At 38.3% G+C, this 22,416-nt stretch overlaps 1 protein-coding gene and 1 pseudogene across 2 annotated transcripts; one reads left to right on the top strand and one right to left on the bottom strand.

Moving 5' to 3' along the window:
• The first annotated feature begins 277 nt into the window (after positions 1–277).
• Positions 278–5,401, top strand: LOC113279450 (golgin subfamily A member 6-like protein 22). 2 transcript variants are annotated; one of them, XM_026528149.1, is made up of 4 exons: positions 278–2,984; positions 4,346–4,434; positions 4,572–4,731; positions 4,983–5,401. In XM_026528149.1, the coding sequence occupies exons 1-3, from the start codon at positions 2,310–2,312 to the stop codon at positions 4,573–4,575; spliced, it is 768 nt and encodes a 255-aa protein (XP_026383934.1). In that variant the 5' UTR covers positions 278–2,309; the 3' UTR covers positions 4,576–4,731; positions 4,983–5,401. The 2 variants fall into 2 exon arrangements, with proteins under 2 accessions (XP_026383934.1, XP_026383931.1); XM_026528146.1 differs by having other exon boundaries at positions 4,343–4,434.
• Positions 5,402–7,179: 1,778 nt separating this feature from the next.
• LOC113350426 lies at positions 7,180–11,471 on the bottom strand (annotated as a pseudogene).
• Between the last annotated feature and the right edge of the window lie 10,945 nt (positions 11,472–22,416).

The following is a 22,416-nucleotide window of genomic DNA, read 5'->3' as shown; positions in this document are numbered from 1 at the left end:
CCCTTTTAGATTTCATTTGTTAACACTAGTTTTCTCACCTAACATTTACTCGCAGTTGAAATAGTAGCGAAATAGTTGTGCTTAACGATTCAGCCAAAAAAAATCGTCCTTTCCCATAATGGTTCGGCACGGGGGAATACTCCAACGCATGGGAACGCACCGAAAGAAAGCGAATTCTCATCCGTCACTTAGTTCTCAGAATTCACCCTCAACCTCTATCCTCTCACTAGACTAAACTAGACACCCTCCCCTCCCCCTCTCTCTCTCTCGTATGCATCACTAGACTAACTAGACCTCACCTCACTTCTCACAGTTCCGTGTTTCAGTCATCAAAGCAGTGCCTTTATGTACATCACTCACTCCACTCCAGTTCAATAATGCTACTGCTCTGCTCTTCTCTCCTGTTCCTCGCTAGCAGTGCCCTTATTAGAGTACCAAGGAAGGTGAACTTCAGAGATAAATTAGGTTCAAATTCCAAGAACAGAATACAACTTCTCCCGCTAAGCATATCAAGAGTCGTCTTTGTATTGTTGGTCGTTAAGTTCAGTATTCTTCCCCCAATCAGCTTTCCTAAGCAGGAAAATCTCTCATGGAGTACTGGCACTGCAGTAGTGTGTGTCAGTCCTTGGTTAGAAACCCATTTCTTTTCTTTTCTTCATTTCAATTTCATGATTAGGGCTTCCACTTTCTTCTCCACAAACCCTAGTTTCTTTGCTTCTCTTCTCACACTAATGATCTTAATCCAGGTACTTCTTCATCTAAAATTTTCTGTGATTTTTACTGTTCTCTGTTCTGATCATCTTGGGTTTTTCATTTTTTACATTGAGGGGAAAATATACAAGATCACTCCTAATTTAATTGCTAGTCTTCTAGGTTTAGATAGACCATCAAATCCTGAATCTTACCCACCTACTAATGAAGATGAGTTGGTTGTCTCAAAAGATGAATTCAGGAATGCTGTTTATCTCCCTGAGCATGTGAACTGTAATGGCCGTCATCCTAAGAATGAGATAAGAGTCACCCATCTGAAGCCTATCATCGCTGTCTTGGTTAAAATATTCCAATCCAACATTCTTCCTGCAGTTGATCATCACTATGTCACAAACCTGAAGTCAGTTTATTTGTCCTTTTTACTTGTCAATGGATATTAGGTTGATACTGCTTTTTTAATTTGGCTTACAATGGCGCGAGCTGCTCTAAAATCTGTTAGAACCAAAGCTGTTCCTTAAGGAATCATAGTTGGTCGATTGTTGTCTTATTTGGGTCACCCATTTCCAGCTGATACTCCATGTACCAGTGTCCCTAGTACTTTTGATGTGAATCTTTTGTATCGAAATCATCTTCCCTATGATCCTTGCGACAGTAATTGCCTAGGTTTGTCTAAACCGCAGTCTGATGACATTTCTCCTCCCCTCATTACGGATGATGATGCTAGTGAGCTCCAATTGGCACTTCCTAAAGATCCTCCTAGCGAATTTGTTTGTTTATCTGAATCCATCCAGTCGCTCAAGGATACTGATGATATTTCTCTTCCTCTTCCTCCTCCTAGTACGGTTGATGATAATGCTAGTGAGCTCCCGCTGACACCTCTTAATGATCCTCCTAGAGAATTTGTTTGTTCATCTGAATCCATCAAGTCACCCAAGGATACCATGGAGGTTATTCTTTCTCTTGTTGAGCAGCAACATGAAGAGTTCATGCAACAGAAAAAGATGATTGAACATATTGCTCACCAACAACACCACCTTCAGCAGCAACATGATGAGGAATTCGGTCAACAACGGAAGCTAATTGATCGTATTACTACCCAGCAGGACCTCTTTGAGCTGCAACAGCAAGAGATAATTCATCGTATTGCTCGCCAAGATGACCGCTTTGAGCAACAATGTCAGGAGTTTGCGCAACTACAAAAAATGAGTGATAGTATTGCTACCCGACAAGACAGCTTTGAGCTGCGATTTGATGAGTTCAACCAGCAACAAAAGAGAATTCACCGTCTTACAACCCAGCAGGGCCGCTGTGAGCAGCTACAGCAAGAGATGGGTGGCCGTATTGCTCGCCAAGATGACCGCTTTGAGCAGCAACATGAGGAATTTGCACAGCTACAAAAGATGAGTGACAGTATTGCTACCCGACAAGACAGCGTTGAGGTGCGACTTGAGGAGTTCAACCAGCAATAAAAGAGAATTCACCGTTTTGCTACCCAGCAGGACCGCTGTGAGCAGCAACAGCAAGAGGTGATTGATCGTATTGCTCGCCAAGACGACCGCTTTGAGCAGCAACGCCAGGAATTTGCACAGATACAAAAGATGAGTCATAGTATTGCTGCCCAACAAGACAGCCTTGAGCTGCGACTTGAGGAGTTCAACCAACAACGAAAGAGAATTGACCGTCTTGATACCCGGCAGGAACGCTGTGAGAAGCAACAGCAAGAGATGATTAATCGAATTGCTTGCCAAGATGGCCACTTTGACCAGCAACAGCAAAAAATAACTGATCGTATTGCTCGCCATGATGACCTCTTTGATCAGCAATGTGAGGAGTTAGCGCGTTTACGAAAGATGAGTGGTAGTATTGCTACCCAACAGGACAGCCTTGAGCTGCGACTTAAGGACTTTAAGGAGCAACGACAGAGAATTGGTCGTCTTGCTACCGAGCAGGATTGCTGTGAGCAGCAACAGAATCAGATGATTGATTGGATTGCTTGCCAACATCACCGCCTTGAGAAGCAATTTAAGGAGTTTTCCCAGCTACAAAAGATGAGTGATTGTATTGCTTCCAAACAAGACCGCCGTGAGCTGCCACTTGAGGAGTTTAAGCAACAACGAAAGAGAATTGACCATCTTGCTGCCCAGCAGGACCAGTGTGAGCTGCAAAATCAAAAGATGATTGGTGGTAATGCTCGCAAACATGACAGCCTTGCTCGACGTCAGGATCATTACCAGGCTATGATGCAGGATGTTCAGCGTGCCGAACCTAATCAGGTAATATCTCATGAGTCAAGGATTTGGTATCACCCTTGAGGTCTTCTGGCATTCTTTCTTTCTGTTGATCATTGTGTTCATTTATGAAATTCTAGTATATAATTTATTTGATACCTCGCAAAACAAACATTTGTGTTGCTTTCTTTTTATTCTTTACATCAAGTTGTTATACTACAGTGGCTTGATTCTGATGTGTTCGTGTATTGCAGTCTTTGATATTACTTTTGAATTGGATTTTAATGAAGCTGTACACATGATCTTAGTTGTTATACTTCCCTAGTCATTCATGACAAGGGGACTACAATTTGCATGTTTATTGTTATTGAACAGATTTGGTTTATCTTGCAGGTTTTGATAAATGGTAAAGGTTTTGTTGCTTAGACTCGATAAGAATATATATAGTGTCTGTGTCTTAGATCGATGATCTGATTATTACCATATTTTCGGTACTTAGGTTAAACTCACCATTGATACTTTGTTGCTATTGTGATCCGATTGAAAAGAGTTGATGATGTTCCTCGTATAAGCTCTAGTTCGCACTGTTGCACGTTGATTACCTGAGAAATAGAACTAGCTAGAATGGTGTGTAACTATGTAAAAGAAGGATAGATCGTAGAGCACCTAAAGTGGACTCAAAGAACTAGTTCACCAATGAAAACTAGCTTCTCTGGAACAAATTTGATTATTTTTCTTTCTATGGAGCGTCTTCCATTTGTACCTCTGTTCCCTTGCAACATGTGCTAGCTTTCCTCTGTTTTGGACCTTATATTCCCTCTTTCCTTGTGAGTTATCTAGGTGGTACTGTGATCTTTCAAAATAAGAAAACTTTGACTGCAAGAAGCACCTCTTCACAGAGCAACATAGCAAACAATGAGATCAGAAGATGTGTTACAATGAACTGAGTTGTCAAAATGCGGATAAGCCAAGTTGAAGGCTGCCTTCTCAAACTAACTTCTAGATCACATCCACTGTCAACCTTGTTATCTCGAAGGTTGACACGAAGATGATCGATATTGTTTTTGATATAATTTTTGTGTGTCCACCAGTTCTGCTTCAGTGGAAGATGAAATTAGACTACTAGTGGGAAAGAGAAGTCAGACATATCAGATTTATCTGATTTAGTGTTCAAATGTCCAATTAATAAAATTGGTATTCTTATTCAGTGCATACTGATATGGGTTCCTTGTGTCCATATTGTTGCCAAGTAGTTTAGAACTGACATGCCTGGTGAAGAGCTCGTATAGTATTCATCTTAATTTTATAATACTCGTATTATCATTTTTGGTTTAACTTTGTACCATCAGATAACTATAGATTGGGAATATGCATGCAACATTAACCATTTCGATTGGCAACAGCAGGTAAATACCATTTGTCAGGAATGCGGTGACTCGGGCTTTGCTGAGCTCTTAATTTACTGCGTTTTGTGTCAAACATCTTGCGAACATAGGTATGTTGGGCTGTAGTCCCGTTTGTTTCATTATGCCACATGCTATATTTTACAAAATAACTATACAACTTAAAAGGCTTTCCTGGTAATATTGTGTTGACATTTGTTGGTTTTTTTTTCTTCCTGTTCTTGTTAAGGTAAAACACCTAAGAATGGTGATAGTGAAGTCATATGGATATGCGAGGGTTGTGAAGAAACAGCTGGACTCATACAAGGTGGGCAAGTAACCAGTTTTGAAGATAGGTCAAACAGTAGAAAGAAACTAAAATACTGAGTTCACTGATCCTGTGTGAAGAGGTATGACTGCCCGCGGTTTGTCTTTCGTTCTCATGTTATATCTGGTATGTTGCAACTTGCAACTGTGGTTTTCTATTGCTAAACACATCTACCTAGTCTACGTTAGTAGTGTTGGTCAATTAGCTTACACTGCTCCCATTGGTATGAGATGTTCTTTACAAATTAACAAATTTGTCGTATGTCTACTATGTATGTTCGTCCAAACTGATATTCCCTACACTAATTCCATGGCAATGATTTTATGACATTAGGTGAATGGGGTTTAAAAAGCAAAAGGTTAGATGTAGACGAGGAGGAAAGATTTACGCCCTGCCACTTGAATTCACGATTTATGGATCCTTTGTTTTGTTGGAGATGTACAATTATGACTGTTAACATCGGAGGATAGTAAGCTGAACCTTGAGCTAGAACTAGGCCTAGCAGTGTGTAAATTCAGTTTCGGTGTTTTATGAAAATGAAGGGGAGGAGAACAGAGGTTTAAATATGCTGGTTGATGTTCTTATCCACCCCCTGCATCTTTTTATTCCTCTGTGAAATCGATATCATGTGTATTTTAGTGGATTCCCTAATCTGTTCGCTTGTTACTACTAATCTGTGGAATCCTGTATATATGAAGCACTAATTTGCTCTTAATGAGCACTTCAGATGAACTATCGATTCCTTTCATCTCTATACGTCTGGTCTGGTCTACCGTTAAAAGGTATCTTGACGAACTGTTATTTCTTCCAATACATTTTTTTAAGGGTATTTTGACTGAGGTAAACTAATTTTTCACCTATAATATCAGTTTTTTGTCTTTACACCTACGGTGGAAAAATCAGTTTTAAACCATCCTACAGTCCTACTGCCACCACCCTACTGAAGTTCAGAGTTTGCCAGGGACCCTTGTGAGGTCGTAAACGGGTGATATCAAAATATCATAAGAGCCAATAAGTTTACAAATTAATACATGTTGATGTTGTGGCATTCGCAAAAATGAAATTAAATTTTAGACCAAAGAGGATGGCACTGGATTTTCATTTCTTTTCTTTTCTTATAAAAAAAAAGGGTTTTCATTTCTTTTCTTTTTCTACATTACAAATTACATGAATGTTCTAGATCTGGATAGGGTCAAGGATCGAACTCGTGACCACTCTCAACAGCTTAGAGCAATTGCAATGGTGCGATCAAACCCAAAGATCAAAGAGTAAAAAAAACGACTAAATTTGGGTTTAGTCCGTTGTCAATGGTAGAAGACTAAATTTGGTGGAGCAGAGGTATAAAATCCGCCCGATGAAACGAGCTCAAATAAAAAAAAAATTATAATAAAAAATTATGGGACGGAGGTATAATATCCGCCCCACTCAAGAGGGATTTTTTTTTGTATGGGACGGAGGTTTTTGAGTCCGCCCCACTCAAAACAAATTATAAAAAAAAATAAAAAATGGGCGCAACTAATATTTGCGCCTGATGTCGGGCGTAGTCTTAAGTTACGCCCTACCAAAACTAAACTATCGACCAAATATAGTCTGGTTTTTGATTATAGTCTAGTATTTGATCGATATTCCTCTCCGTAGCGTCTGGATTTTCGACCAAATTTTGGTTATAGCGTCTGCAATGGGCGACTAAACCCAAATATATGGTCCAGATACGTGACACAGTCGAACAGACTAAAGATCATATACCAGACTAAACCCAAATTTGAGACTATATTTGGTCTGGAGCAACGACCAAAACCAAATTTGGTCAAGCGAAGTTATAATCTTCGTCCGTTAACAGGCGTTTATATAATGCACGCTTCATCTGAAGCGGTGGTATAATTCTCGTCCCAAGATCAGGCGGTTGTATAATATACGCCGTAGCTAGGCGAACCTATAATGTACGCCCGATCGGGCGTTAGTATAATGCCCGCCTGATAACAGGCGTGAGTATAATGTTCGTCCCATTAAGGCATGCATTATACCTTAAGTACATTTTTGTTAATGCTTTATACATGTGCTCAAGCTAAAGAATATAGCTAGTTAGTAGTTAATTGCCTTTAGTATATACCACGTCTAGTTTAGAAGTACTAAACTAGCTCCACTAGTAGTTCACTGTATACAATTGTATCACTGTATACAATAGCTCCACTAGTAGTTAAAGTACAGACTAGCCAATTACTAACTTGCTGGTCTTGATTCGATTTAACTTTTAACAATTTTGACTAACTGCAAAACGATAGATGGGAGTGCGGAGATTATATCAACGCCCCTGTCCCGGTGTGCATTATATAAACGCCCCATCCGGCGTGGATTATATCAACGCCCCTATTCCAGGCGTAAACTATATAAACGCCCCACATAAAACGTTTGCTATATCAACGCCCCATATCCGGCGTTTACTATATCAACGCCCCAAACCGGCGTTTACTATATCAACCCTCCACTATCAGACTTTGATTATATCTTCGCTCGACTAAATATACTCGTTTATCGTTGCGTCACACTACTGACTAAACTCAAATTTGATCGTGGTTTTTGATCTTTGATCTTTGGTTTTGATCGCACCATTGTGGACGCTCTAAGGAACTAAAACAGTACCTCTCATTTTCTTTATTTTTTTAAAGTACAGCCCCTTCATAATAAGCCAGAATTTATAATATACCTTCAAGTTCCAGCTTTATTCTCTTCAATCTGAAAGATGGTCACTCTCACAACCACCAGGTTTGGGGTTCTCTACTTCTGCATCCGCGGAAAGATCAAAAATAACTTTCTGAGTTTCGACTAATCTAGAAGCATTCAAATTATATAGATCATATAGTAACTTCTTTCAGGATTACCTTCCTTTCGTGATCTCTACCCAGCTTGAAACATTCTGAGTTTCGACTGACTGCGGTGGATACAAGATAAATATGGTAACTACATATACAGTGAAAAACATACAGAAACTATATAAGATAGATTGTCTACCTTCAATTCCAGAGATTGAAAAGGTGCATCATTGAACATCTAGATGTGAGGAAACCACAGAACCATCCGTTCCTAGTTCTTGTTTAGAGTTTGGATTAATGTTGTCCTTTGACGTACACAACACGATGCACTTCCCCAAAGCTGCTTCCTGAACAATTCCAAGTGGATCATGTCATGACATGCTAAGAAAAAATTTCGACAAAAATATTGCAAATAACCAAATGGAAGATGATACTTACAAAATATACGTTGTGTAAATATAAAAGTTACAATGAAACATGGATACCGGCAATGGTAAAAGTTGATAGTAGTTTATGTACATTGTATAAACTCCTAAGTGATGATGCCATGGAGAAATGAAGCCTTTAAATTCTAAAAACAAGCTACAGACATAGGGATCCGAAAAGAATGAAGAATAAGTGTGTTACAAAGGGTGAAAATAATTATAACCATATTAAATTCGACAAATTCCAATAACAAATTATAAAAAGTGTTAACATGTGAAACAGGTATAGCGAGAAATAGAACAGATCGAATTACACCGAAAAGACCTAAAGATAAATGACAAATGGTGGTAACAGGAAAAAACTGGAAACACAGCAAACAAACAATATAAGAATTTAAGAAAAAGGCACAGAAAGAGAGACATCATCAGAAGTAGAAATATATCTACAAAAACTCTATATATTCAAGATAGGCAAATTGGGCGATAAAAACATAACCATTTTCAACAAAAGTAAACTGTAGCGGGTGAACTGTCAGTGGTTACCACAAGATTTATTATGGCAAGGCATAAACCTTACCCAAATGCTACGATTATCTTATGCACAAAGTCAGGCCTCTGTCTCTTTGCCAATTTGGTATGTCGCTTAGCCGAATCTATCTTTACTTCCCTTTGATACCTTAGGTGATCCATGATTTTAATGATCTTCCCGAAGTAATGCGCCACCAAATAACTTTCTGGAAACACGAACAGAGGCACAATTATTAATAACAGGTTAGAGGCACAGTTGTTTTTATATACAGACCAAGGAACTACAAAAACCCATAGCATCTAAAAATGTAAACAAATATCACACAAGAGATGTATATCCATGTCAACAAGTAGAATCACTTTTTCAATAAAAACTAACTGGTGAATTAGATACCTTGTAGACTGTGTGGCGCCAAAAAACTCGCCTTTGGAAGTGCTGCTACTCTTCTTTCTCATCTTCCTCGTCGTTGAAACTAAGGTACTTGTCAGGATTATAACCAACCCATTTCATCTCTTTAACCAGTGTATCCAGCCTATTATATATCTCTACACACTCAGGGTGAGATTTATCCCCTACAAGAAATGGATGAACCTTGCTCTTCACTTCTATCCAGCTGCAACCTGGTTCTTTTTTCATTCCTCTCTCCCTCATTATCTTTCTCATTTTAGAAACTTCACTCCACAGTCCTGCTTCAGCATAAACATTCGATAAAAGAATATAGGCAGCAGAATCTTGAGGATCTAATTGCATAATCGAACTTGCTGCAAGTTTCGCAACCTCAACATCCCCGTGAATTTTACAAACACTGAGAAGGGTTCTCCAAACTACAACATCCGCCCCAAATGGCATCTCATTGATCATCTTCAAAGCCTCCTTGACTCGTCCTGACCGTCCAATTATATCCACCATACATGAATAATGCTCCAACTGAGGTTCTAAACCATAATCGTCTACCATAGATTGGAAGTAACGCGATCCTTCTTCAAAACAGCCCATATAGCCACAAGCCCGAAGTACTGCTACAAAACTGGCACTGCTAGGCTTAATGTTTTCAAGTTTCATGTTTTCAAATACATTAATAGCCTCTTCTGCATGACCATGTTGAGCACATGCGCAGATCATAGCGTTCCATGACACAAAATCTCTTTCATGCATTTTGTCAAACATTAACAGAGAATCTTCCATGTTACCACACTTCGAATACATATCTATAAGAGTGCTTGAAATGTAAACATCCTTTTGCAACTCATTCTTAATAATTTGAGCATGAATTTGTTTACCGAGTCCAATCGTAGCCATATTAGCACAAGTATCAAGAACAGTTGCATAAGTAAATTTATCAGGTGTTAATTCAATATCCAACATCTGGGAAAATAATTTTTGAGCATTCTCATTTTGTTTCTGTAATGAAAATCCAGATATCATTGTGTTCCATGACACGACTGTCTGTTTCCCCATTCTTTCATGGAGCTTCTTTGCTTCTTCAATCATACCACATTTACAGTACATATCTATGAGAGAACTTCCAACAAACATATCTGAACCGAGTCCTGATTTAATGACTCTATCATGAATCTCCATTCCACGGTTCGGAGCTTCCCAAGCTGCACAGGCCTTTAATACACTGCCATAAGTGAATTGGTCAGGTTCCATGCCTGACCTAATCATTCTAAAGAAGAGCAAAAGTGTTTCCTCTTCATTTCCATTCTGTTCATAAGCTGCTATAATCGCATTCCAAGATACAAGATCTCTTCTTTCCAGCATATCAAACACTCTACGAGCTTCAGCCAGAGATTTGCATTTTCCATACATGTCCAACATTGCATTTTCTACACAGACATTTGAGTCAAAACCACTTTTAACTGCTAACCCATGCATCTGAAAAACTAATATCGTCCATACCAAACCCAGTTATCTGCATACGCCTGAATAATTGTAAAGCAGTAAAACCCTGATCATTTCTAGCATGGCCAACAATAATAGCATTCCATGACTGCAAATTATGGTCCGGCAAAGAATTAAAAACCCTTAAAGCATCTCTCAGATTATTACACTTTGCATACATGTCTAGAGTTGCTGTTCCTACTATAGCATCAGTTCCAAAATTGTTCTTTAAAGTATGGGCATGCATCTGAGATCCTAATGATAATGAAGATAAACCTGCACAAGACCTCAAAATACTTGCATAAGTAGATTGACTGACTCCTATTCCTTCTCTTTGCATCTCCTTGAATAGCTCTAAACTGTCCAAGAGCTGATCATTATGAACACAGCCAGCAACCATTGCGCTCCAAGAAACCCAATTCCGTAGTGGCATTTCACGAAAAACACAATTGGCATCCGTCAATCTTTTACATTTTGCATACATATCTAAAAGAGCACTCCCAGTTACCACGTCACAGTCGAAACCCATCTGGACTATAAGACAATGCATCTGAATTCCTAAATCAAGATTCTCCGAGAAAGAACACGATTTGAGAATAACAGAAAAAGTTGTATGGTCAGGTCTTATACCCATTTGTCCCATTTGCAAGAACAAAACAATAGGTTTGGAGTAATAACCATTCTGCAAATACCCCGAAATCAAAGAGTTCCATGAGATGACATCTCTTACCAGCATTGAATCAAAAACAGAATGTGCAAGATCCATGGAACCATACCTGGCGTAACCAGATATCATCGCATTCGACGACACTACATCTGGATTAGGCATTTCATCGAATACTTTAGATGCGTAATCTAAAATCGAGCATTTGATGTACATGTGAATCAAACAATTTGTAACAAAAGTTGTTGGAACAAACCCAGATGTTATCATCTGGGAATGAGCTTGCTTCCCTACAAGTATTAGTAAGTTCTTGTTTGAGCATTCTTGTAAAATCTGTGAAAAATTGGTTATTGTAGTGGTGGGTTTTGCTTGGTCTGATTTCACTGTATTAGAGAGAAATGCAGAGATAGTGAATGTTTTGAATGAGGAATAGGAGGAGGTAGTATTAGTTCGAGATAGATGCTCTCTTCTGTAGTGGACTCTCAAGGAATTGATTCCCAATTTAACCATGAAATCAGACTCAGCACTAACTGCTTGCGCGCACTATACTATTTCCGAGACTTATACTGCCTTCAAACAAAACTATTTGAATTTGGCAAGAGCTGGTTAATTACTGACGGCAGACGTCACTGGCGTAAATAAAAACATCAGTGACGGCAGACATCTAACCGCTGGCTGATTAGTAAACGGCTATGACCGGCCTAAAATTGAGCGTGTGACAACAGCCATAGTTCGTACTAGTGGCAGCCAGGATGACCCAACCAGACGCGGGACAAAAAGGCTCCGCAGATGTGGGAAAGGAGGTGGCCCCCTGTCTCGCCGTGGATTAGGGCAACACCTATGGGAAGTAAAACCATTCATAAGTCTTGGATAATTCACAAGATATGGACCAAAAAGCGCTACTATGGTGTTTTTAAGAGTCCATAAAACCATCAAGTCCATTAGGAACTCCACTGATTTGAGGGGTTGATGTAGAGGGTCCATCCGGTCATTGAATGACCGGATACAACATCCGAACATTGAGTGTTCGGATGTATATTTTTTTTACCTTTTCTTTCTCCCATCAGGTCACTTAATGACCGGATGCAACAAAATTCATTTTACCCATCCGGCCACTTAATGACCGGTTGGGAGTCTTACCTTTTTGAATGACGTAAATAGCAACAAATATAAGTGTTCCTAAAGCATAGCAACAGGTTATGTGCCATTTGTAAGCGTTGCTCAGATTTTGGGATCATCAAAATTTAGAAGGATGAGTTTTTTTTTCTTTTTTTTTTGAATCCGGACAAAGAGTGGCCGGATGGACTAATTTCTTATTTTTGTTTCCACGGGGGGTTTTGTCTCCACTAAATAGTGAGGATCCATATATATGTGGATACTCTTCGACTTATGGATGTTTTTAGCTCCATACCATAGGAGTTGCCCTTAGTAGGGGGTGATTTTAGTGTCAAGCTCGGATGGACGCCATACTACCCATCTCTTCCCTACATTTCAGTCTTACAGGTGTTTCTTTTTTCCCTTTGCAACTGTCTCGCATTCAGCGTTTTCGATTTCGATTATTAGGTGAGACATTTCCTAGTCGGCTGTTGATTTTAATATGAAATTACTAGAGCAGACAAAATCTATACTCGGGGCAGCCTCCGTCTTCATCTAACACCTTTAAAATCTTAATTTATACGAGGCCCCATGTCGCGCGGCGACGAAAACTCCCCAATACGTTAAAAATAAACGTCACCCTCTCACCAAATTGCAGAGAATTTTTTTCTTTTTGTACGTTTTTTTCTCCCTAATTTAATTAATATATACAAAAGAATAAAAAAAGATCAGGGAAAATCCGGAATATAAACAATAAAACCTAAATCTTATTGGACGCTTTCAGGCATGAGAAAAGAGTTCAATTGCGTCCATAATCTCTTTTATTCATCTCTAATCCTATTTTCTTCGTCTCTTAGTTCATCGCATGCATGTGTTTTGATCTAAGGGAGATATTTGCATGGTTTTATTTTCTAAGGGAGATTTTTGCTATTGGCAAACCCTTACCGCTTTCTTTTCTTTCTCTTTGTTTGTCTGCATCAATAAACACTAACCCTTAAACCTCCGGTTTACCGACCCCTTCTTCGATTATTTGGCTAGATGATTTTCTGATTCGTGTTCGTCTTTTATGTTGCAGGTATTTTCAAAAGTGATCTTTGTTCATCTTTCATAAACAGTATTTTATGAGTTTCCTAGAGAAATGCATAGGAAATGAAAATGGTATTGGTAAGTAAAGCCCTAGAGATTGCTAGCATCTTTTTAGAAATAGTGCAATGCAGCGTCTTATAAATAATTCAGAGTATTCCTGCTAAATTATTAAAGAATTTGGTTAGCAAACACAAATTTTAGGGTTTGTTTGATTAACTTTCTTTATCATTGATTCTAATATATTGTTATGCATGGGTGTGTTTCACTTTTGCCATCAGTGGAACCCTTTGGTTGAGAAGAATCACTAGCCTTGACAAATTTTACCTCTTTGCTAATACTTGGAGCATTTGCTCCCTTATAGCCCAATCCTTGTGTATCACGATGATTTTTACTTGCTCCTAGCATAATATTGAACCTTTTCAAGTCCTCTTCCAACATATTGATTTTATCAAGAGCAGCAGCTAAATCAACCTCAACGTGTTTTTCTCTGTCCCCAAAACTAATTTGTTGAGAGATAATCCTTGCTTCAGATTCTACAAGTTTCTATTCCAACAAAAAGTACTTTTGATAAATATTATCATATTCAAGTGACTTCTTACGTAGGTCTTTCTCAGAATCTTTGAGGAAAGAGCGATTCGAAAAAAAAAGACCTGCATAAGTTCTTCCCAGTTTCTTGTTTCCTTGATAGAGATGAGTCGGAAAAGGAGTCACACAAGGAGTCGTCAACTTTTTAACCGATTCTAACAACTTAACATACTCTAAGATTTCCGTATCAACGTTTCTATCAATATCTGAGTCACCTTCATCTGAAAGTTCATCCAATTGTTCTTGTATGCATGTTTCCCAGTTATCAACAGTTTCTACATCTAGAGGATGTTTATATATTGATGTAGATGTGAAAATTTCCTCAGGTATTGGATCCAAACTTTGATCAAAATCAACTAGTTGATTCTGAACTTGTGATACGTTTTTCGAGATTTCATTCATGTCTATATAATCAGAATGCTTCAAACACAGGATTATTAGGTCTTAATGTGTTTTCCTGCTGTGATACCAATTGAAAACATTAGGGGTACCAAAATACACCACCAACTTTTTCTTAGGAAATCTATATGGACAAACTCAACACAACTCCGAGACTAAAAACTCAATCAAGGAAAGTGCCTAGAGTTATATATATGTCTCTCTTTCTGTTAGAACGTTTACAATACTGAATATGTGAACCTAACTACAAAGATATTTCTTGGACGGTGATTAAATATTTTTCGTGGTTGTAGTAATAAAGGTTCGAACTCTAAGATTTGTGAAGGTGAAGGATTTTTAGATTTATAAAAATTATATACAAATACAGACAAATTGGTAGAGAGTTACTGGGACTAAAGATTCGGCCATTTTTCATTTTCAAGTGGTTCAGAATTTAATTCTAGGCGATTATAGTTCAAAACAAAACAAATATTAACTCTAGTTTATTGCCAAAGTAGATTTTATAAAATATTACTTGTATTTCTTAAGCATGGCATATCAAAAATCCCTAAGACTAAGCATACTCCATCAAATGAAATCACAAGTAATTAATTTAAAATCTTATTTCAATTAAAATTGGTGCAAAAAGTAAATAAAGAATTAATTTAAATTACCACATGGATGAAACACGGTCTCCTCCGTCGTCCCAGTGTTGGGTTTAGCTCATCATGGTGAAAAACCTCTCAAAATATTTCATTGATGCTCAAAAGTGTTTTACAATGAAGAGAAAGATAAGTAAATGTTCTAAAACAGGATTCTGCGACCCACAGAAGGCGTCCAAGATAAACGACAGAGATGAAGTGCTGTTGTCGCTGAAACTCTACGACCCACGCGTTGAGTCTCTTTCACTGTTGATAAACGACTGCTTCCGCTAGTCCGTTCTTCGCATTCTTGGTGTTCTTCATCAGCAGCAGCAGCAGAAACAGAGTTTGATCAACTCTTGATTTCTGCGTCTGTGGCTCTCATATCTTCTCCCAACTCTCGACAGCCTCTCTGTAGCACATTAGGAACATATTTATACGTAATTGAACCATTGAATCTCCTCCATTAATCCAAAAAATCTTCCCATTACTCGGCAGTGAATGAAAATATTCCCGATATTTTTTTCTTTAATTCTCTGATTTGTTACGGATTGTTCCATGTTTTATCTCTTCTCACGTCATCCTTGAGCTGTAGGGATTGTTTCCAGCCAATAAAATCAACCCATGCACGTCTCTTCCATCCAAGAATTCCAAGAATAGAATATTTTTCTTATTTTAGAATATCTTCCCTGATTTGATTACCACCGGTTATCTAACCAATTTTGACCGAATCCAACACCCATACCAGCTCTATCTAGGCCCTAGGAACAAACCCATTTAATTTGGGCCATTGAATCTCCTTTAATCCCGTCCAAACTTCCAACCCTAAATCTGCCAGTTGATAACAATTTTTTCCCGCCAATTTTGTTTTTTTGAATTTGGGAAGAAGATGTCCTCCCCCTAACCAGAACTTGGGTGCGAATAGCAGCTGCCTTGGGGTGACCTGGGGTGCCCCTTAGTAATTAGGTTACCCCTTATCCAAAAGCGAGAGTCCGAATAACACTTGTCCTCCGGGTGACAAAATCAACTTTTCGAGCAGAATTTTCCAAAAAATGTTTATTTCCAAAAAATACCTACAAATACATAAAATAACAAATTAGTACAAAATCGAGTGCCAACAATATATAGTATTGAGATCAAATTAGACACAAAAATGTGTCTATCAAATACCCCCAAACTTATTATTTGCTAGTCCTCGAGCAAAATTTATTTTGAAAAAGTGACCGAGTTAATCTCGGGTGGGTTTATCAGAGGTGTACCCACAAAAACCAATACTCCAGACCCCAGCTATCTACGCAGAACCTTGGAAAGCACTAAAGAACCTCCTTGGTTGGCATACAATTATTGACTTTAAGAGGAAGAACCCTGATGCGAAATTCCAATTGATGTACACGAGTTTGCACTCAAGCATACTAAAATTCATATAAGTGACAGAGTCTACTAAGATAGTTTCACGATGGACATCATACTCGGAGTCAGACTAATCACATGAAAAGATTAAGAAGATGGAAAAAGAAAATGTAGATGGTTGAAAGTGAACGGTGTTTCCCATATCTGTCTGAAGGCCTCTGCCAAGGTGAACCTAACCTAAATGACTGAGATACCGGTCTGACTAATATTAACACACTGGCTATACAAGGGAACCAGTGGTCAATAACTTAAATCTAGATCAACAACTGGCAAATACAAGGGAACCAGCAGTTGACTACACATAACAATAACCATTTTTTTTTTTTTTTTTTTTTAACTTAACGGCATGAATAGATCTTTTGGATCCAAGCGCATGCTTCTTGTCAGCAGATTACACGATAGTTCCCACGGGTCCTGCATTCCACGCTTGCTTAGGCGACGGAAACAGGGAGAACACACGCATATTGCTATCCAAGTGTTAATACTTATTCCGATTGGTCTAACTGGTCCGGTCTTTTTTTTTTTTTTTTTTTTTTTTTTTTTTTTTTTTGAAAAAGGTAACTCAGTCACTCTATTTCACCCTAGCAAAGGTAACAACTTGAATCGTGTGCCCCACCAAATCACTTGAAAACAAAGAAAACTAAAAATAGAAAGTGAAAAGGACTCGACAAGATATGGCGAAACTATCATGTTATTTCTAACACCTGAGCTCTGTGCTTTTAGAATAGACTCTATAGATGTTTCCATCTAGTCAGATTGGTTCCTCAACTCCTAAAACAAAAATGTTTCCATCCACTTAGATTGGTTAGTGCTATCCTTAATACGCATAAATTTCTAGGCTCTGGAGTTTATTTATTGCAACTAAAAAGTTTCTCCCATACCCCCAAACTTAAATCTAACATTGTCCTCAATGTTCTAAAGATGAACTAAAAGCATGAACAAGGAGAAATTGTTACCACTTGAAGCAAAAGAGATAAGGAAGGATATTACCATGTCGCAAGAATATTGGGTTACCTCCCAAGAAGTGCTAAGTTTAAAGTCTTCAGCCAGAGTAGGAAAGGTTTAGTCAACTCGAACCGTATAAAAGTAGCCGGAATAACTGTGGGTCTTTAAACCAAAAAAGAGCTGACCAAAAGGAAACTGCAGTGAACCAACGAAATGAAAACACTAGCATGCCCTTACCTAGTTTCCTGATAACTATCGCTAATTGTGGTTCAGGTTCAGGCTCTATGAAAGGGTCTAATAGAATATTTTCATTGGCTGCGTTTCTTCATAGGTTGGATCCAAATTATTAGGTCCTAGAGTCTGGAAAAACTCAAATAAGAACTTGGAATCACAAAGTAATAACCTAAATAATTGCGGATCCTCTAAGTCAATCAGATATGACTTAACAAATTGACCACAGTGAGAATAGTGGTCATTCTTAAGCAAATGTATCGATTCTAATTTCCTAAGGCATTCAGGTTTAGTCTCACAACTTAATATTCGACACATTTGGAATATAAACGTTCCCACAGTTGGAAGAAAACTATTTGGTGGGAAAACAAAATCAATCTTGGTATTATTGCCTGGGTTAACCACATCAACCAGAGGATGGGTTTCTAACATTTGAGACTCTTGTTGGATATCATTAGGTTCTGGAAAACGATTATGAAGATAATCTTGTAAGATGGTTGAGGCATTGATGTCAAGTCCCAAGTGAGGGACCTTACTAAGAGTTAAAGCACATGGAGAATGATACTCACCCCCAAACTTAGAGTTTTCGGCGTCTCTAGATAGACGGTCATAACCTCCCTAATTTCTAGGTCGGCAATTGATTTTTCTAAGTCAGGTTCATCCTCGCTAATCTCTACGAGTTATCTAAGACTATGGTTTCTAAATCGTTTGACTCGATCTCAAGATAAACTGGTTCCTCTAAACCATCATCGGTTTCGTAAACAGGACATACTACATCGTCTGAAACGGGGTATCTCTAGTCAAATCCTCGTCCTTTTGAATAGGTGAATAATTTTTAAAATTATTAGGATCTGAACCAGAAATAATATAATCATTATAAGGCTCAACTGGGGTAACAAATTCCTGATCACTATTCCCACATATTTCAGATTCTTCATCATCACTATCCTCATCATCATGATACAATTTTTGAAATTCAAGAATTCTCAATCTTTGTTCCAAACTACATGGTCTATGTTTATAATATTTCTCATAGATCGTTAGAGGTGATTCCTCAATAAAAGTTGGAGTATCCATATATCGCTGCCCACGCATATATTCACCAAGAGTCATTTCCGAAGACGTCTCTTGATAACGAGAATTTCTAGACATATATTCTCGCAACGTCATCGCAGGTGGCGTCTCCTCAAAAGGATTCATCACCGAAGAAATATAAACTACAGAGGGATTCTATACAATCACAAACAAGGCCGACTCGACTCCACCAAAGCAAACCTAAAGATTTTTAGCAAACAAAAAGCATGATGGCTCCACTTAGATTGTTTCTAGACCAGCTTCTATCTTTCGAAAGGGAATTCGTTGCAATTTGAGCAAACCCCTCTGGAATCAATCCGAGTCAAAGTAAGTTGAATTGAGGCGAGGGAAGCTCAGTGGAGCTTTGATACCCAAGGCCTCACCGCTATCACAAGGCGGCGCAGTCACGCATTCAACCCACAGAAACCATCATGAACTTTGGAGTGTGCTTAAAGAGCAACCAATATTTTTCGAACGAGTTTCCTATTAAGCTCGTTACCCTATCGGTCTCGTTCTATTCCAAATTTTAAGCTTGGGTTCGCGTTAGTTTCGTTTTCCTAAGGCGGGCAAGAAGGGAACGGTGATGAAATCCGAACCCTTATCTTGTTTAGGCCAGGCCTTCCCTTTACTAGGAAAATAAAGACAGTCGGTTCGTCCTCAAACAATTATCACCTTAAGGCAGACAGTAACCCGCTTGCAGGAGATTCGCGGGTGTTTCGATTGGACTTACCTCCCGTACCAGACGGGCGATGAACCGTGTCGTCGACTCGGGCCACGACTCCTATGCCGTGTGCGAACCCGAGGGGCCGAGACGATATAGTAATCGTGTCCTTCCTCCCTGCACACAGTTTATATAATAATTTTTTTTTTTTTATAATAATACCCTTCCGTAGGGTTAAAAAAAGAATAAAGTCCAATTGTCCAGTAAAGTCCAAAGTCCAAAAAATAAATAAAAAAAAAATTACAGTTTTCCTCACACACTCTAAAAAAAAAAAAAATTTAAAAATTAAATCCTAAAATTGTCCTTTTTTCTTCTCTTTTCGCTTTAAGCTTTTTCCTCTCCAAGTCCTTAGTGCTCCACTTCGAACCTGTAAATCAATACAAAAAGACAAAGTAAAAAGGAACAAATAAAAAAAAAAAATAAACTAAAAATTCTACCTAAGCACAAATCCGCGTCGGCGGCGCCAATGATTAAATATTTTCGTGGTTGTAGTAATAAGGTTCGAACTCTAAGATTTGTGAAGGTGAAGGATTTTTAGATTTATAAAAATTATATACAAATAGACAAATTGGTAGAGAGTTACTGGGACTAAAGATTCGGCCATTTTTCATTTTCAAGTGGTTCAGAATTTAATTCTAGGCGATTATAGTTCAAAACAAAACAAATATTAACTCTAGTTTATTGCCAAGTAGATTTTATAAAATATTACTTGTATTTCTTAAGCATGGCATATCAAAAATCCCTAGGACTAAGCATACTCCATCAAATGAAATCACAAGTAATTAATTTAAAATCTTATTTCAATTAAAATTGGTGCAAAAAGTAAATAAAGAATTAATTTAAATTACCACATGGATGAAACACGGCCTCCTCCGTCGTCCCAGTGTTGGGTTTAGCTCATCATGGTGAAAAACCTCTCAAAATATTTCATTGATGCTCAAAAGTGTTTTACAATGAAGAGAAGATAAGTAAATGTTCTAAAACAGGATTCTGCGACCCACAGAAGGCGTCCAAGATAAACGACAGAGCTGAGAGTGCTGTTGTCGTTGAAACGCTACGACCCACGTGAGTCTTTCACTGTTGATAAACGACTGCTGCCGCTAGTCCGTTCGCGTTCTTGGTGTCTTCATCAGCAGCAAGCAGAAACAGTTTGATCAACTCTGATTTCTGCGTCTGGCTCCTATCTCTCCCAACTCTCGACAGCCTCTCTGTAGCACATTAGGAACATATTTATACGTAATTGAACCATTGAATCTCCTCCATTAATCCAAAAAATCTTCCCATTACTCGGCAGTGAATGAAAATATTCCCGATATTTTTTTCTTTAATTCTCTGATTTGTTACGGATTGTTCCATGTTTTATCTCTTCTCACGCGTCATCCTTGAGCTGTAGGGATTGTTTCCAGCCAATAAAATCAACCCATGCACGTCTCTTCCATCCAAGAATTCCAAGAATAGAATATTTTTCTTATTTTAGAATATCTTCCCTGATTTGATTACCACCGGTTATCTAACCAATTTTGACCGAATCCAACACCCATACCAGCTCTATCTAGGCCCTAGGAACAAACCCATTTAATTTGGGCCATTGAATCTCCTTTAATCCCGTCCAAACTTCCAACCCTAAATCTGCCAGTTGATAACAATTTTTTCCCGCCAATTTTGTTTTTTTGAATTTGGGAAGAAGATGTCCTCCCCCTAACCAGAACTTGGGTGCGAATAGCAGCTGCCTTGGGGTGACCTGGGGGTGCCCCTTAGTAATTAGGTTACCCCTTATCCAAAAGCGAGAGTCCGAAAACACTTGTCCTCCGGGTGACAAAATCAACTTTTCGAGCAGAATTTTCCAAAAATGTTTATTTCCAAAAAATACCTACAAATACATAAAATAACAAAATTAGTACAAAATCGAGTGCCAACAATATATAGTATTGAGATCAAATTAGACACAAAAATGTGTCTATCAAATACCCCCAAACTTATTATTTGCTAGTCCTCGAGCAAAATTTATTCTTGAAAAGTGACCGAGTTAATCTCGGGTGGGTTTATCAGAGGTGTACCCACAAAAACCAATACTCCAGACCCCAGCTATCTACGCAGAACCTTGGAAAGCACTAAAGAACCTCCTTGGTTGGCATACAATTATTGACTTTAAGAGGAAGAACCCTGATGCGAAATTCCAATTGTTGTACACGAGTTTGCACTCAAGCATACTAAAATTCATATAAGTGACAGAGCTCTACTAAGATAGTTTCACGATGGACATCATACTCGGAGTCAGACTAATCACATGAAAAGATTAAGAAGATGGAAAAAGAAAAATGTAGATGGTTGAAAAGTGAACGGTGTTTCCCATATCTGTCTGAAGGCCTCTGCCAAGGTGAACCTAACCTAAATGACTGAGATACCGGTCTGACTAATATTAACACACTGGCATATACAAGGGAACCAGTGGTCAATAACTTAATCTAGATCAACAAACTGGCATATACAAGGGAACCAGCAGTTGACTACACATAACAATAACCATTTTTTTTTTAACTTAACGGCATGAATAGATCTTTTGGATCCAAGCGCATGCTTCTTGTCAGCAGATTACACGATAGTTCCCACGGGTCCTGCATTCCACGCTTGCTTAGGCGACGGAAACAGGGAGAACACACGCATATTGCTATCCAAGTGTTAATACTTATTCCGATTGGTCTAACTGGTCCGGTCTTTTTTTTTTTTTTTTTTTTTTTTTGAAAAAGGTAACTCAGTCACTCTATTTCACCCTAGCAAAGGTAACAACTTGAATCGTGTGCCCCACCAAATCACTTGAAACAAAAGAAAACTAAAAATAGAAAGTGAAAAGGACTCGACAACATATGGCGAAACTATCATGTTATTTCTAACACCTGAGCTCTGTGCTTTTATGAATAGACTCTATAGATGTTTCCATCTAGTCAGATTGGTTCCTCAACTCCTAAAACAAAAATGTTTCTATCCACTTAGATTGGTTAGTGCTATCCTTAATACGCATAAATTTCTAGGCTCTGGAGTTTATTTATTGCAACTAAAAAAAGTTTCTCCCATACCCCCAAACTTAAATCTAACATTGTCCTCAATGTTCTAAAGATGAAACTAAAAGCATGAACAAGGAGAAATTGTTACCACTTGAAGCAAAAGAGATAAGGAAGGATATTACCATGTCGCAAGAATATTGGGTTACCTCCCAAGAAGTGCTAAGTTTAAAGTCTTCAGCCAGACGTAGGAAAGGTTTAGTCAACTCGAACCGTATAAAAGTAGCCGG

The sequence above is a fragment of the Papaver somniferum genome, chromosome 1, assembly GCF_003573695.1.
Source record: "Papaver somniferum cultivar HN1 chromosome 1, ASM357369v1, whole genome shotgun sequence".
Taxonomy (NCBI): Eukaryota; Viridiplantae; Streptophyta; class Magnoliopsida; order Ranunculales; family Papaveraceae; genus Papaver; species Papaver somniferum.
The sequence above is the reverse complement of the archived record's forward strand: the minus strand, read 5'-3'. Positions and strand labels throughout refer to the sequence as shown.